Genomic DNA, 18222 nt, shown 5'->3' with positions numbered 1-18222 from the left:
ATAAAATGTTTTCAGTGATCTATTTAATACGTTGTATGAGTAATTTTATTAATAGTTAATTTTATATCCTACCGTGTATGTAGTCTAATCATAATATAACGATGACGATGTACAAATCTTTTGGGTTGAATCTACAGACAGGCGAGTAAATATTAAAAATACAGATTTAATCAACTATATATATAATCCACAATATTATATTATGCAAGTCATATATTGATAATATTTAAATTAGAAACAGGTAATCAAACTTTGACTAACATGCAGGGACGGACGTGGAAAAAAATTTCGAGAGGGGTTTTAAAAAAATAAGAATAATTACCGTCAGGCCCGTATTTAAAAAATTGGCACAACCAGTCATATTATTTATGCCCCCCACAAAAAAAAAAAAAAATAAATAAATAATAATAATAATATAACACTTATTATTTCGTCCATAATCGAGATTCTTTAATATTAAAATATAACTTAAAATGAAAATCGTTTAATACTTTTTTTAACTAACAAATTAAATAAATTATAACATAATAAAACATACTATTTTCTTTTTTTATTGTTTTATTTTTTTCATTTTTTTTTTCATTAGGTATATCATTTTTAAAATTAATTTTGCTAAAATATTTTGCCACCCCTGAGACTTGACTTCCCCGGACATTTGCCTACCAGTGTCCCCTGTAAATACGGACCTGATTACCGTTATTTTTAAATAATTAACTAGGTATTAACTATAGATTGACTATTGTCGATCGTTATCACATGACCATACAACTCAAAATTTAAGGAAATCGTCAATTATAATATACCATTGTAAATTATATTATATCGATTACATATATTTATTTATTTTTATTTACTGATAATAAGCGACTTACAAACATGCTTTATTTTTATTAAGTATTGCCATCATGGAATTTCAAAAATTTGAGTTTTAAATACCAATACCTTTTAGAACTTTCGGAAAATTACAAATTATTACTAATTTACTTTTCTTAACAAAACATTTTTTTTCTAGCATATTTTAATCTTATTTTGAACAATCTATTTTTTTAAGGCACATAAGGTAGAATAACTACGTTTGAAATTAATCATTCATTCATTTCGGAGAGGGTTTGAACGCCCAAAACCCCTCCCTGCGTCTCCCACTGCTAACATGACATGATACTTAAAGAAGATGATACTCTCGAACATTACCAGATGGAAATCGATAATAAACACCGTTATCACTTTTGGTGTGAGAAAATGTTTTTGCCGCATATTATTCTGCATCCTAATGATTTACTGAGTTATAACTTAACACTTTTTTCTCGGGTCGGTATTGGTAACTGCGGCGGAATATGTGATTGTGAACTCAATGCAAATGTACAGATTTACTTTTGTTTTTGTACATATTTACATTTTAAACACATATTTTTCATCAAGTCAGAAGGGTTTTCGCAAATCCTCAGACTTTGAGTTTGAGACGAAACTTTTAAGCGGGACAAATGCAGAAAAATATTTTGACAAATGGCGATGATATTTTTTCCCTACTACTCATATATATATATATATATATATATATATATATATAGCGTCATCGTAAACATAATATAGTATGGTTTTAACGGTAAGCAAGATTGAGTAGTTTCATAACCTGAACAATGCTATAAAAGCTATTCAAAGTCTCGAGACTATTCTGATCCTATTATTATAGACTTAAAATTTAGTCTATTCAAACTTGTGAGGTTCTGTACCTACTAGAAAACGTGGGCCTATAAGAGCACCACCATAAAAGTACGTGGTCTCCCTACATGTTTGTTTTTAACAATTTAACGATAGCAATTATTGTTATCGTTTTATTGTTTTATTGATAATAATTATCAACGCCCGACTCGTTTGCGGTATTTAATTACACTCGATTCGTTATCTCGGTGTATTTTCAGATGTTAACCAACTATTATTGTGCCGCGCCACGACGTGCATTACGCGTTCCCTCTTCGTGACAACTATTAATAATCACAAACACCACCGACGATAACCGTTCTATTATTAACCTATTCATTAAATACGTAATTAGTTACAACCATATTTCTGTCGGCCATTTTATACGCACGTACGGAATACACGGGACTTTGCTCCTCGTGATACGCATTGTATAAAGCGAAGACTTAAAGAGGGCTTAAACGATAATGTTTGTTTTTTTTATTGCAATAAGTACATTATCATAACGTTATTATACGACCAATCGTAGCCGTGCATAGTACTATCACGCTTAGAGAATGGTTCAGTGAGCTTATTCTCTGCCATCCGTTTGTGCCGATTCGTATTTCCGCGCTTCCGAAATATCGGTACATTGTTTTGTACCAGCGTTACGATTTTCACGCTGGCGATTCGTCATGGATTTCGTAACACCCCCCGTGCGTGTTTAATCACAAACAGCGCATTGCTATTATTTTTACACACCGCTAAATGTACAACATGACCTTACGCGTCGTAAAGGCATGTTAGAGTAAAGGGTTAATTGTAAACCATTGGTTTGTTTCGTGTTCGGTGAAAACCATGAAAAGAACCATATATTCTCATAGCGGTCGAGTAAGTAAAGTCCATGGCGTACGAGCGTAATGCACGCATAAACACAAATATGTGTATTATTAATGTATGAGTAGATTTTTTTTTTTTTTTACGTACATTTACCCGAATTCAGGGGCTTCGAAAAGGAATTTTATTCGAATTCGTTGGTGTTGCACGACGTAGTCGTTTTCCCATAACGGCTCGGGTCACCTTTGTATGTTATATGGTAATAATAACTTTTTGAGTAATCGTATAGTTTTAGCAAGATAAAATTATCCATATATATAAATTATATTATTTTTTTTTTTTTTTTTTACAAACTTTTCGGTACCATAACATGTCCTGACATTTTTATTGTGAAACAATCTTCCAAACGTGCATGGTGCGCCACATGATATCAGGTGAATATTTGTATGTACGACGTGCACTTCTTAATCGGTTTCGTATCGTGTACGCTAATGCTTATGATAATGAGATACGAAACGTACGATTTGCTGTCCTAGCTGAAAATGTATAAACGTTAATGAGTTTCGTAACTGTTAAACTTTTACAAATGTATTATATTGCCTGATATTTTACCGTTTGCGGGAACGTTTAACCATGCATCGATTCTCCGGATGGAAACTAGTACGTATTATTACAACGAGTTACTGATAGAGGCAGTAGTACCAGGAACACCAGCGTTCTACATTAACATCGTGGTTCATTCGGAATTTGTGTTCAAAGTCGAATGGCCATTAAAATGTACTTTTTAAACGTTTTACAATTAAATGTCATAGAATAGCTAGTACGTTATATTTATTGTACCTATATTTTATCGCGTTTGTGATATAATTACATTTTAAAACTATATTTTTCTTGATCAACATGAATTATAAATATAATTTGCATAATGTTAATTTTAGTTGTATTCTACGAAAACTGTTTTGGATTTAAATTTAAATAAAAAAAAAAAAAAATTGTTCAAAAATTTGTACTGCTTTCGTATTGATATTTTATGTGTGCGGTTTTTTTAAACACCTTTTAGAAAAAGCACACTAACATGAACTGGATAAAAGCGACTAAAAGATTTGAAAATGACTGTGATAAGATTTGAATACAATGAGAATACTAATTGATCAAAGTGATTTTTTCGATAATTTTTATAACGTCACAAATTAAGGTTCTTATCGAATACTTTTGAAACTATATTAGTTGCACTCAAAAAAATTATACGTACAGGTATTAAATATGAAAAAAAAAAATTGCATATAAAGTGTTATTTTTTTTAGAGATTATCACGAATAATATATAATAATTTTAACTCAGTAGGGGAACCCTTTTATTCGTCGTAAATATCTAAAAATAAAAAACGTAAAAACTATATCATGTGTACTCGTATATTGCTTTTCGTGATTATTAATTCTACGCTCTTGAATAACACACTTTGCATAAAAAATTAATTTATGTAAATTAATATTTTTCGTATACATGTAAATATTTTACATCGAAAACACTCGATGATGAAAAATATGCTGATTTTGGTTTTCTCGAATAATTGTAAAAAAAAACCCTTTAAGCGCGCGCGTAATATTATACCTATCTACTGCGGCCTATTCGTGCGGTGGCGATACGCCAACTCTTTAGTTCGGTCAAGTCGGTTTTATTTTAGTACAACAAAAGGTATGAACTGTGGTTAGGGGAAATGGTCGTGTGAAACAAGTACCGTAATGAATATACTCGTTCCTTATGCTTGACGTATAATAATCAATCAAGAACCGTCGTGTATGCGCTTGATAATCCGAAAATCTGGACCTTTAAATTAATTAATGTTTCAGAGAGATTTTTTTTTCTTGTATTTTTCATTCATTTATTTTTTTATTAAGTACCCATCTGATGATTGACTATTAATAAAGTGAATAGAAATCATTCGGTATACTTTGACGTGTAATGACACAACGTATGGACGTGAACAATAATATTATTCCTCGTGAAATACCGTTAGCCCTTGGTACCTCCTGTGCACGAATAGATTCGATTTGACCCGCGAAAGTGAACGGAAAATATTCATCGTCGAACAACGTTGATCCGTGCTGCACTGCACAGATCAGTATATTTCCTTTAATGGGATTCGTCGTCGATACGTGTGGTTTTTGTCCACAAAACATCGAAACAAAATATATCCATCATTACGGTTTATGAATCGGAACAATAACAATTATGAAAACCGAATCAATATCGGCATTGACTCTATTTGAGATTTATCTGGTCAAAATTATCAATTATTTTAAATTATTGTTTTGGACAGAAAATACAATATACTAACATTTTTATAGTGTTGAAATTAAAAGAGAGTTGAGAGGATACTAAGCTAAAAAGTGACCCGATCGATTTCATGGAGACTTCGTACAGAATTCGAATGATTTTTCAGAATTCTTATCGCCATTACCATTACGGTTCATTAGACATACTTATTAATTAAAAACTACTCACAAACTCACAAAAAAAACTATGAAAATACGAAGAGAACACATAGCAATGTCGAATCTCTGTAACAATATTAAAACGATGGTTGACAACATAGCTGTTTTCAGCAGTGCGCGTTTTATTCGCTTCTGTTTATCAGTTATGTAGAATTCTATACCACCCTTTTTTTTCCACTTGAAGCCATTTGGTAACGAGAATATTTGACAACATTCAATAAAATGCGTAGTGTCTTAATAACCTGTGTTTCATACATTTATTTTGAAAATATTGGTTTCCATTTTTTTAGAAAAAATTTTCCCTTTGTTTTTTTCCACTAAAAAAAAAAATAGTCTTAAAGAATAGTAAGTGAATATTATATTTTCTTAGTGGCCATGGACAAGTAATAGTATGTTATTGCGTTTGAATGGTGTATACATTATCTTAATAATTTATAATTATTTTCAATACCTTTCAAGAAATAAATTTCGATTTAAGATTTCTCGGAAGATTTTACACTGTTCAAACCACATTTAATAATAATATTATTAACTGTGAATATATTACGAATAAGGTTATAGTATTCTGTAATATCTATGGACCACACTGAACATAATTTTAATTTATCGACACAATACACTTTTCCGAATTCAATACGTCTTGAGAAATGTATTAATATAAAATGATATTTCTTTTCAGGTTTTCAATAATTATTTCCTTTATAATTTATGTAAATAATTCACAACAATACAACATAACAGTTAAATTACTTATATTGTAATCATTTTAGTTTAATAATGTGTGGTTATTGATGTTCGAGTTTATTTGTGTTTTATCGCAATTTTGTACAAATTAATTTTCAGAAAGGCATATATGTTTGTAGCAATGTTTTCATTCTATACGTATTTGAATCAAAAAATTGGAATTATACTGACAATTAAAACGTTTTTCGTTTATTCTGAGTCATTGGAATAACAAAAATATGGTATCAAGTTATAATATTATGTAATAAAAGAATAATATTATTGAAACTTTTATAATTGGTTCCGAAGCCAATTAATATGGAAAACATAGTTTATATATATAAATAATATAAATGCATATTTATCCTGGAATATTATTATATCAATTTATTTATATTTATGTATACTATTTATGTTTATATTAATTTACGTGTATCAACGTGTATTTACGTGTATCATTTACTAATTTTTATTTTATTTTTAATTATTATTTATTATTAATTTTATTAATCAATATCCGCTGTATTTTATTTAAAAAGTGATTAGATTTATTTCAATAAAAAAAAGGTAATTTGTGAAATGTTTGTAGACATCATGAAGTTACACTCAGATTATTTTCCAATACATAAGAACTATATATAACTTTGATCTCATTAAGCACATACTCAGCGTAGTTAATTCAACAGAAGTCAAAAAGTTCGTATACGGCTATTGAGTGGCTCACAAATTCCCAGAGTGAAATATAAGATGTTTCAGAATTGAAAATAAAAATTCATTACACATTTTAGAATGATTTAATGTAATTGGTGGGTCAAGTTCAAAACTTTGGAACTCCGTATATACATTTTAAATGAAACTCGATTTCTACAAATTAAATCACGAGTTTAAAGTTAAAACCTTTTTTTTTTTTTTTTGTTATAATCAGTTTGTAAGGCAAGAATATTTGTACATATATTATATGGTTGGAAACAGTAATTAACTAGCAAATGCGGATTATTTGTCTCACAAAATTTGGTAAATCAATCCACTGCTTAAGTCATTTGAATTGAAAAGTTTATTTGTGTATACGTGACTTAAGTGATAAATTGCTAGACCAAGTTTATTAGGGTACAATGAGTATGGTGGTGATTTAAGTTTGAATGTGATAATAATATAACATTTTCTTATGATATAAATTATAATATCAGTTAAACAGTATATTTTATTACGAGTATACATTAAAATTGGAACGAAATAAACGTATGCGATAATTTTATAGTACTTATATTGTTAGAAAAAATATGTGATTTAATTGCGTGACTGAAGCACAATTTAAATTTTATAAGTTATTAAAAATAAAAATGATTATAAATTAAAAATTATTAAATGGTTAATATTCGTAAATTAATAAACATCAAATTTTTTATGTAGGTATAGAAATAAATACATAAATAAAAGCTTAGCCTAGAATATTATACTATAGTTGTAAAGGTATGACCGGTTTCAAATTAAAAATTTATCATCAAGCATATATATATATATATATATATATATATATATATATAAAATCAATTAAGTAAATAAATATCAAAAAATAAAGGAAGGAGTACATTGAAAATAATTGGTTGTTTTAAATGAAGATAATTCATTTTAATTGAGGAGATTATTTAAAATGAGTTATTATTAGACATAGATATATTAAGAAATATAAATATTCTGGTTATTATAATTTATTATTATTTATATGTATTGATGTAAGATATTATTTTTAAAATCGGTTTGTACGTTATTAAAATCATTTTTCTTTATTTCATTGTATATGTTACTATCTATAATGATACTCAAGACTAAGCTTTCATTTATTTTTTTATTTCTATATAATACATGTTTATAAAATGAAAATAAATAAATATAATAAATATAAAAACGCGTGTTCTATGTCGCATTCAGTTTAACAATTTGTCATTTGGAAGATGATTAGTTTGCGTCCGACTTTTATTTGTGTATCGGTGTTTTTCCGCGTACCTGATTAACTTAATATCAAACATATATGCGTCGGGCACCGCTTATAGTCCCTGCAATGTCTAACCTTAAGGATTTTTGGGTCACCGTAGCAATTTATCAATTTAATTAACATTATTATCTACTCGGTTTTCGTTCATTCACCTCCGTTATCCCTTTCCACCCGGCTAAGACACACCTAGCGTGTGGTATCACAGTTTCTTCAATTAACATATGACGAGTTCGACAGGAACCGCTTTATGTCTATCCGCGATCGCACGTATCAATTGTATTTATTTTATCCATATCAGTCGATATTTTTCTGATCTGTTACATCCAGTAAGCACCGAAGAGAAATTTAATAATATGGTACACTTCCCTTTTTTCTTTATTAAAAACGCTGATCACGTCGTTGATCGCGCGCGTAATCATAATGCTATTGTTTCGTGCAGACTCTATGCAACGGGATTAGTGGTTGGATTTCATTGTATTATGAAGATCGTTTAATTTCCGACGGATTTCGTGTATGACTTTTTTTCACTTAAATCAGTGATAGTAAACATAGTATTAGATAAATTGAAAAATTATAATTTACATGGGGCAAAGTGATGTTCATCAAAATGTTAATGTATAATCGATTTACGAATCATTTTATAAGCTTATTGCATACCTAAATAACATCCTATAGTATGACAAATTACATAAAATTAAGTTTTCCATAATTTAAGTGCAATTTAATACTCTACAGTGTAAATACAATTTCGAAACTTTTATTTAAATTTATTGAGATAATCGTCCTATATTATGATTATTATTACGTTACAAAATTTTTATAAACGCGTGAGTACATTTATTTATGTATGATAAAGAATTGAAAAGTTTAAATATGATCACACAATTATCGTGTTAACTTTGAAATTTGCGTATAAAGAGCTAAAAAGCTTAAAAAATAACTATAAATCAATTTTATACTAAACGGAATAATACGGACATCATTTTCCATTTTTGTTTAATAGAAGGCTATAAAACAGTAATTTCTGATGGATGACTTATTTTATAAATTCATTGAAAATTTTCTGAAATGAATTTTATATTTCATCTATAATTTCCAATAAGAATTATTTAAATGTCGGTTAGGGGAGGTTTTTTATTTGCATGGAAAAGATAAAGTTAATTTTGAAGTAGAATCCAATCCTGTAAAAAATATATTTACTAACACAATACCAAAAGTTTTCAATGACCTTAACCGAAAAAATCCCTAAGTAGATAAATATCGTACAGAAGAAATCTAAAATAAGCAAACTAGAAAATCCTTTTAGTTATTTGCTTAATACGACCTTTCGTGAACTTTTTTTTCAAAAAATATGCAATAAAAGTATGCACAAATCCTTCTGGAATACTCCACACAATCTGTAAATAAAAAACGAAAAATGTAAACTTATATTATGTACGTATGTAATTTGATTTTATAATTAATCAATTGTATTTCTCTTTCAAAGTCACCACATTAGAAAGAATGACAGCGTTACTTTTGAATTACTTATTTTCTAGAAAAATAAATTTATCCAAGAACAGCTCATTCAATTATATTTAACCATAAGTATTATTATAGTGATTTAAAGTTTACAATTTGTTTGACTCATAACTATAATTATTATTATTTTTTTAATTTTTTTCTTATTGTTACCGATTGACGTTATTTTCATACTTGATTAATTCAAACCAATGAATTTCACTATAGTTATATATACACCAACATTAGTAACACTAATGATATACTACGCAGTAAAGTGACAATAATACAAATGGAATTAAAATTCGTATTATTATGTACTTATATTTATTGAATAACAACCCTTAGAAAAAGTATACATCAACTTAAGTTAATGGATTTGGCACAGAAAAGACGAGTTAATCAATAATCGTTTACAGACATTCTTGTAAGAGGATCGTTTACGATCTAGTTAGTGAAATGTATGAAGATACACGGAACGAGTGATGCGGATTAGTGGTAGAAGGATTAACAAACTATTGTTAATCGACAATCGATTATTTTATTTAAATAAAAATGCATAGAAAATCTGTATTCTATAACGGATTAAGATTAAAATATTTTTTTTTGATCCAATTATTCACGAGCAGTATGTGTGATCATGCAGAAATCAAGTTCGACATACAACACTTGTACGTCTACTTTGCACGCTTTTAACGTTTTCTATAACCTCTGATTGATGAGAGATCACGAAACTATTTATTTTTAATTGAAAACCATTATTTAGTGAAAATTGGTAATATATGTTTCAATATTAATACAAGCGCTCAAAACAATTAAAATGGTGCTCTTAAAACTAATGTTTTACAACGTTAACTGTAGCGTTGCAGCGTTTGATCTTTCAGAAGCTTATAATACTATAAAACTATTTGTATGATTATTAAAATTTGATGATAATTTTTAATTTATTTATTATTATGTAGTTGAATGGTATGAATGTTTTGAGTTTTATCATTGAAAAAATATGTCTTGAATAATGTATATTAAATTTTTTATAAACTCTCTGTAGTGGAAATAATTTTCAATGAATAATTTATTTTAATATATTTATATTAATATTTTATTCGTTTTAAGATGTAAATACTCAGTGTCTCGTAATACTTACTTTCTAAATAATATTTGTTTATATACCATTACCGTGATACATGATTAACGCATCATTTTTACTTACTAAGGAAAAAATACTAATTTAAATAAATATAAACACGGTGGTCGCTGTTAGTTACAATTATTGATGTTGTTATTAATCGTTTATTGTTATCAAAAAGTATAAGTATGGGCCGGATATATATTTATATGTATACGTTATGGCGGCTATTTTTTTCATCGAATAGCTCACAATTAAGTTAAAAATATGCAATAACGAATACTGAAAAACTTCCGAGTTCTTCTGAAAATAAAGAGACCATAAGATTAATACGAAGAGAAGTACAAAATTAACTGTTGAATTTTAAACTAAATTACAAATATGAACACTTTATCATTGATTTTATAACAGAACCAAAAAAAAAAAAAAAAATAAAACAGACATCAATCAAAAATTTTATTCATGTTATCAGTTTTTTTAAGCAACTCAAAATGTTGTATACTCACATATTTTAAATAGTTATAAATAATTAGAAATTAAATTATAATATTTTTTGAATAACTATGTGTGTATTCAATTCAATGTAATATAATGGAACCTTGATATCTTGAACTCGGGTATCTAACTGGAAATTTCAGTAGGTCGAATTTTTTTTTATAAGTCAAATTCATTATCCGGTACCTACCACATATTACGATTCACTTACTCGTTTATATGGCGAATTGAATAAAGTATAAAATGACCATAGGATAAAACATAATATAAATAACAGTTCTTACACCTACTATGCTATATATAACAGCGGCAGCTCATAGGGTTCATAATATGTTATGTATAAATATTTTATCCCCAGATGTACGATCTATAAGCAAAAAACAAAAAATAACAGTTTGTTTTAGAACATTTACATTCTTTGAAACTTCTTTTAAATTTGGTATTAGCCTACCTTTTTAATTTTTCCTTTTTTTCAAGAGGTTATGTTAATTTAACTAAGAAAATAACACATTTTACTTGATTACATGAGGAATATATATTTAATGATAAATTATGATTTTAGACCATACTACAAGTTCTAGTTCATCAACCACGTCATTACCTTCATCGATATTTCACAAAATGACGACTAAAATAATTAAATTTTAAAATAAAAAGATACAGTCTCTCATGTAGTGATAGTTGTACAGGACACTACGATCGGATTAATTATTTAACGACGTAGCACATTCGATGTTATATTGAGACGTAATGTTGAGAGAGATAGGTATTTGAATAATTAAACACTTGTATGTTAACCTTATAAAACTTACTGTTTTTATTAATGTATCACAATAAAATAACAAACAGTTAAAAACAAAAAAAAAATAAAAAACGAGTTATTCTGTTCAAGAATTATATACTCACGGTGATGTGGTTGTAACAAAGTCCACGACAAGTAATAATTTATTAATAAGAGAAATGGCCAGTATAACACTGTCTATTAGAACTACCTATCTACTTCTGAATAATGCTAAATGCTCAACCCGTATTTATACAAGTTCTAATGACGAAAAAGTGGCGTAATTCTAATTTAAGGTCGATTTATCATTATTATGTTGATAGATAAAAAACTACTAGTTTCACCTTTGCCATAAATGTATTTCACGTAATATCTTTTTTAATACTTATACTATTTTATATCACATTATTTATATACCATTTATATAAGCATCATATATTATTCATATAATCATTTATACAACATATTTATTAATAGATACTTGTACTAATTTGTATCACATTATTAGATTATGCTGAGTATTGGGTTTACTACATCCACAAATATAAAATCAATGCACTTCAAGAAAGCAACAATAAAAAAGGTACATACATCTTGTGTATTTATATAGATTTAGTGAGTTTTATTAACTTGACACGTTTCTAAATTAATCGACCACCAAACTGATTTTTTTTTAAACTTTAAATGTTATTTAAATGTTAACAATATTTAACTATTAATTGTTTTTAGCTCAAAATTTTTCAAAAGATGAAACCATGCAGAATATGTGGTTTCACATACTCTTCAGGTATATTTTCAGTTAAATTTCTAAGGCATTCTTATATATATAAAAAAAAAAAAAAAACCATTGAATATTCTGAAATGAAATAGTTAACAGTTAATTTCAACTAAAAGGATATTCTAACACTTTCCTAAAAATACTATGTACAATTAACTGATTAATATTATCAATGTTTAACCATAAAATAGTTAAATAAATTTAATATATATATTAGAATCATTATGTATTAAGTTACCTAGTTATACACTTTATTAGTATACTTTTTAGTGATTATCAACAAAAAAATGATACGATTATGTTAATTACCAATTTCACATACCTAATTGTTTATTTGTTATCGGTACGATAATTTCAGAAACAATTACCAAAGTTCATTTAGAATCTACCAGAATAAATATAGAGTATAGGATAACAAAAAAGGCCAAAATAACGAGACACTTGTTTACAGTTCATAACTCATATCATGTTGAAGATATTGACAGAATAATGTAAGATGAACAAATAAATGACAATATGCCCAAATTTAACTTGAAAGATTTTCAGAATTCTGATACTCTGTTGAAAATTTACCTTGAGCTAATAAAGAAACTGGTAAAATTATTTATGAAACTAAAGTTTTATTTTTATTGATAAACCTGTTATTTTATTTTTTAGAAATGTTTTATGTTGATAAACATAAAAAGTTGCATGAAGTAACAGAAAATTTAACTGCGGTTATGCCGCGTATAATGTCAAAAGATGTTCAACTTTTGTATAGTGCTTTTAGGAGAGAAACCAATGGCAGTAAAAAACTGAATTTTTCAGCAACATAGACATACAAATACTTATTTTGTATTTAATATTGTTAATATTTTTTTGTAAAATCAAATATTTTCTTTTATTTATTTTTGTAATTCATGTAATTCAGAAGTCATTACTACCAAAGATTTGGGTCTAAAATTAAGGATATATCGAGCAAACTTAGCCGATGGTTTTCAGGTCCCAAGGACCATGAAAGTGGGAAGAAAGGCAATATTATAAAATGATAAAATCCAGCGATACAACAAAAAATAAAATAATAAAAAAATAGAGTTCTGATTGTATATAAATAAGTTTTGTCATTAAATTATACATTAAAGATTATATTCTCAAAAATTAAGTACAGTTTGATAACTAAGAGTATTTTATTGTTTAATTTGCATGCATAAACATATTTAGGTTATAATATAATGTGGATTTTAGTCAACTTTTTAATAGTTACTACATTCTACTATTTTGATTATTGTTCAACACCTAGAATAAATTTCTAATTTTGGGGATACTAGAAATTGTATTAATATAGTTTGTATATTATATAGACTAATTTTATGAGAAAAGATATTAGGTATCTCCATACCAGACTTATACTAGTTATACATCTTCATGTAAAATCGATACTTTGTCAGTACATGGCTACCACTAGACTAGTCCAGATTACTATTGTTCCTGTAATTATAATTGCTACTGTACCACTATAATAGTATTTTGTACTGCACCAGCTATGTAACTTTGGTACTGCGTTAGTTGCTAGTCTGAACTGGTCCAGCACTGAAGGTCAGTATTAAATTTCAGTACTAAATACCGTTATCATCCCAGATATATGCCAGTACTGGTGCCAACACTGGCTGCCAGTAATGTGCCAGCATTAGCCAATACTGACGAAATTCCACGTCTGTTGTAGATTTCCGATTGGGATGGGTGGCACAGAAAAAGTTAACTTTTGTAATTGGCTAATATTAAAAGCCTACATGATTCAAAAATCATTACCAATATGCATTTTTTTAAAAAATCGTGTACGACCCTCAATTTTTTTAAGCTTTTTAACATAAAACGTGTTAAATACATTTTATATTAAAAATACAAGTTCATCTCAATAAATAAACATTTTTATTTCAAATTTTAATTATATCTTAAATTTCCTCGGTAACTCGAAATTTCGATATGTCTATTTTTTTTTGTTCCTTGAGACTTAAGTCACCAAAGTTTCACGGTATTACATTATTATTCTTGATTTACCGTTTTATAATTTTTTCCACTTTCGTTTTGTGTTATCAATCGATGTATGTTATCAGTTTTGTCCCGTACCAAAGAAATTACATTAAGCAGTGACTTCTGTATATTAATTAAAATTTTTACCACAACCCTGACAAAAGTTAAACATTTATAAAATAATTAATAAATATTATTTCTTAAGTTTATTGATATCATAATGAAAATCGTTTTATAAAAATGTAAAATATTATATATGTGAATTGTTATTCATCAAATATTTTATTAGGTACATTTGATAATAGTTTATTTAATGAAATATCATACAATGTGGTTATAATATCTTAATAAATGATAGCAACATTAATATTTTTGTTTGCATTTAATAGCTTTGATTATCTTTATGTATGAAACATATTGTTTGTATTATTTTTATTTTTTGATGTTTTCATATTGTTATTATATTATTATTTTTGCGATTCCTAAAACACTGTAATATAATTATTATTCTTTTATAATTAAAATAGTACTAAAAAATCATAAAGACTAATAAATGCTGGTATTATATAGAAGTTGAATTGAAAATGAGTTTATTAAATTATAAGTTGTGTAAATTTACATAAAACAATGATTTATACAATATTATTAATATAGTTATTTACATTTTAATATTCTTGCTCGATGTACAAGTAATCCTAACTACGGAAGGAATTCGAAGTGCTGGTCGAATAAGCTTCTCAAGAGCCTGTATTGAGAGCTTCTTGGAAATTTCTATGAAATATACAAGAAAGTGTATGATCTTTAAACGGAAGCCTTTAAAACGTTTTTTAATAGGAAACTTTAAATAGTATATTATTTTAATCTTTACCGGAACTTCCATTGAGATTTTCCAAAATGTTTAAATGTCCAAATTTTAAACAGGTTAGGTACAATACATGATTATGCATATTACACATAATCGTAGAATCAAAAGTACCTCGAGCTTACTATCATGTTTGGCGTGCACACGATTGTAGCATACAATAAAATATACCTAGACTACCGTGAAAAAAAAAAAATAATTTTTATTTACACTTGTTAACTCGTAAATCGTGTCCGGAGATTGGGAACTCAATCGAGATATTTTCATGAACTATATTGTGTAACGTATAATTTTTCTATTTAATCGGATATTCATAACGTTGTAACAATTTTCAACTCACTGTTGTTTTATATTAACAATTAAGAACACATTTGATACAAATATAGGACCGGAGAACACACAACCGTTTCGTGTCTGGATATATTTCGCATTACGACCGGTCAATCGTACCGACCGTTAAAGATCAAGATCCACGTTATTGTTTTCCAATTCTTTTATCCTCCGGTGTTTGGTTTTTATGATCTCGTACAACATGTCGATCTCCATTTTCAACGATCGCTTATCCTCTTCTTGCCGATTCTAAGGGACGAACAGCGCACGTGACGTTACATACGAACTACTACTATTACTACTACTACTGCTACTACCAGTGGCGGATCCAGGATTTTCTTTTGGGGGGTAGGGAGTTTTGAAAAAGATTTTCTCTTGGGATATTTTTTATAACATTGCAGTCAGTGATTGATAATGAATTAAGATAATAATAAGTAATATAAGACATTAATTTAAACCAAGGCTACTAATTACTTGTATGAATAAAAATATAAATTACGAGTATATACTTTCCCTCATACTTAAAAAAAAAAAAAAAATCTTTTTCTTAATTCTAAAATTATTGATTTTATATATATATTTTTCCTAATTTTGGGGGTTAATCCCCCCCCCCCCGTGGATTCGCCACTGGTTGTTACTAACGAAGTATCGGTGCAGTCTCTGCGCGACCGAATCGGCGTCTATGTCTAACGAGTCGTCCCGTGACGGTTTCGCGTCATACATCCGACGGCCGACACTGCCCGACGATCCGGTCGCGACGATCTCGACGCAAACGATCGGAGTGGTCTGCGTGATCGCGTCAGCTCGACCCGGTAACGCGGACGTCGGCTGCTGCTCCTCTCCAGTCGGCGGATGGTCGTCCAAGCACCGGCGGTGGAAGACCAGCTTGCACGCTGTCGCCCGGCAAAATGAACGGTTAAAAGATGGCAGCAAAAAACAACCCCACCACCAGTGGTGGTGCCAGGATTATTCGCCAGGTATGGCCAATGGGAGACCAATAATTATAAGGCTGGGCCACAAAAAATGAGATTTCAACAAAAAATAAATAAATAATAAGAAAAAAACAATTAAAACGAGCTGATTACTATGTTTAAAAACTTTTAACGATTACAACATGTAAACAAAACTACTTTAAAATATTACCATTATTTAATGTTTTCTGCTTATGAAAAATGACTTTATTATTATGTCTAATGTCGGGTCAGTGGTAGGGCTACTGGTAGGACCACTGGTAGGACCAGGCATTTTAAGGTAGGGTCATGGTCCTACGTGGCTCGTCCCTGGCACCGCCCATGCCACCCCCATGCCAGTTCGCTGCACATGAATTGCGTCCCGAAATCCCTTTTCCACATGAATTGCGTCCCAAAGATATTTAACGACTACACGAATTTGTATCCATCAATATTAAATAATGTTTTATTTTTTTCGCTTAAAATCACCGAAGTCATTTTATAGTGTTTTTAGAGTTTGAGTTTTATTTAACAGAGAATGAAAGTTACACAAACATTTACACCAACAACACGATTGAAATCGAACTAAAATTATTATAGGCTTTACAGTACGTGCAATCGTTTAAACAAAACCGGACGCAATTCATGCAGTAGATTAGATAATGCCGGACGCAATTCGTGTACCCGCTTATCAAATTTTTTATTTCGGGACGCAATTCGTGTGTAGCCTGCCAGTGAAACCGGTCTCACCTGAACACTTCAGCATGGTTTCGAAGCACGCCCGTCGGCCGCAAAAACAACACGTTCTCAACGAACAACTCGCCTCGATGATCGCGTGCCTACCGTCGCAACCTCGCCCACCGGCCTTGCTCCTTTTCATAATATCGTTCTGGATGCCGAATCCTGTACGAATGCGATCGTACGTTTGTGTTATTTTGCTCTTTATTCACGGCAAAACCCGACCGATCGCAATGGCGCACGCGAAACGCCGGTGTTTGTGTACGTATCGCGATGGTAAACCGCGAAACGTTGGTAACGCACTGTGTTGCGTCGCGTTGGCCTCGCCGGTACGGTGATTCAAACGTTGCGATCAAAAATGTAACTTTTCCGGGAGAATCCGAGAGAAAAAATTAGGCGAAAATCGAATTCCTGTACACGCGAAAGCTTTGCGCAACGTATAAAGTAGTGTAAAAGACGACCTCCGAATTACAAAAGTCTTATTTCACTAGTCTTGTTGGTGTACAATCGTATGTGGATCCAAAAAAAAAAAAAAAAAACAATTCACCTACATACCCGCTACGATATCACTGCAGTTGATATTATTTTATTATCACACAACAGCGGTGCCTGTCATACTTGATCTTCTACGCGTTTACGAATTCCGATTCAAAAATAAGGCCTGGAATCTTATTTGTTCTCGTAGCGAATACAAATAATATCCTGTTCACGGTATTGTAGAAAGAGCCGTATTCGATTTCGTTTATCAGATGTGATTCCCTTTTGCTTTTTACTCTCAGGACAGTATTTCAAGTAAAGAGTAATTTCTTTAATTTCCACACTAATATCTCGAAAAATCGTTTTCAAATATACTTTGTATTGTTCAACATAATCAAACAGTAGGTAAAGTACATTGTAATTTCGATTAATCACGACGAAGACAATATA

At 29.2% G+C, this 18222-nt stretch overlaps 1 protein-coding gene across 1 annotated transcript; it reads right to left on the bottom strand.

The window, feature by feature from the left end:
* Positions 1-15683: 15683 nt before the first annotated feature.
* Positions 15684-17323, bottom strand: LOC112692945. The gene is made up of 3 exons (XM_025567772.1): positions 17308-17323; positions 16250-16500; positions 15684-15856 (listed from the first exon to the last, which is right to left on the bottom strand). Exons 1-3 carry the CDS (start codon positions 17321-17323, stop codon positions 15734-15736), a joined length of 390 nt encoding a protein of 129 aa, XP_025423557.1. The 3' UTR covers positions 15684-15733.
* Positions 17324-18222: the final 899 nt, after the last annotated feature.

The sequence above is a fragment of the Sipha flava genome, unplaced genomic scaffold, assembly GCF_003268045.1.
Source record: "Sipha flava isolate LNK unplaced genomic scaffold, YSA_version1 117_pilon_pilon, whole genome shotgun sequence".
Lineage (NCBI taxonomy): Eukaryota > Metazoa > Arthropoda > Insecta > Hemiptera > Aphididae > Sipha > Sipha flava.
This window is presented reverse-complemented; position numbering and strand designations above follow the sequence as displayed.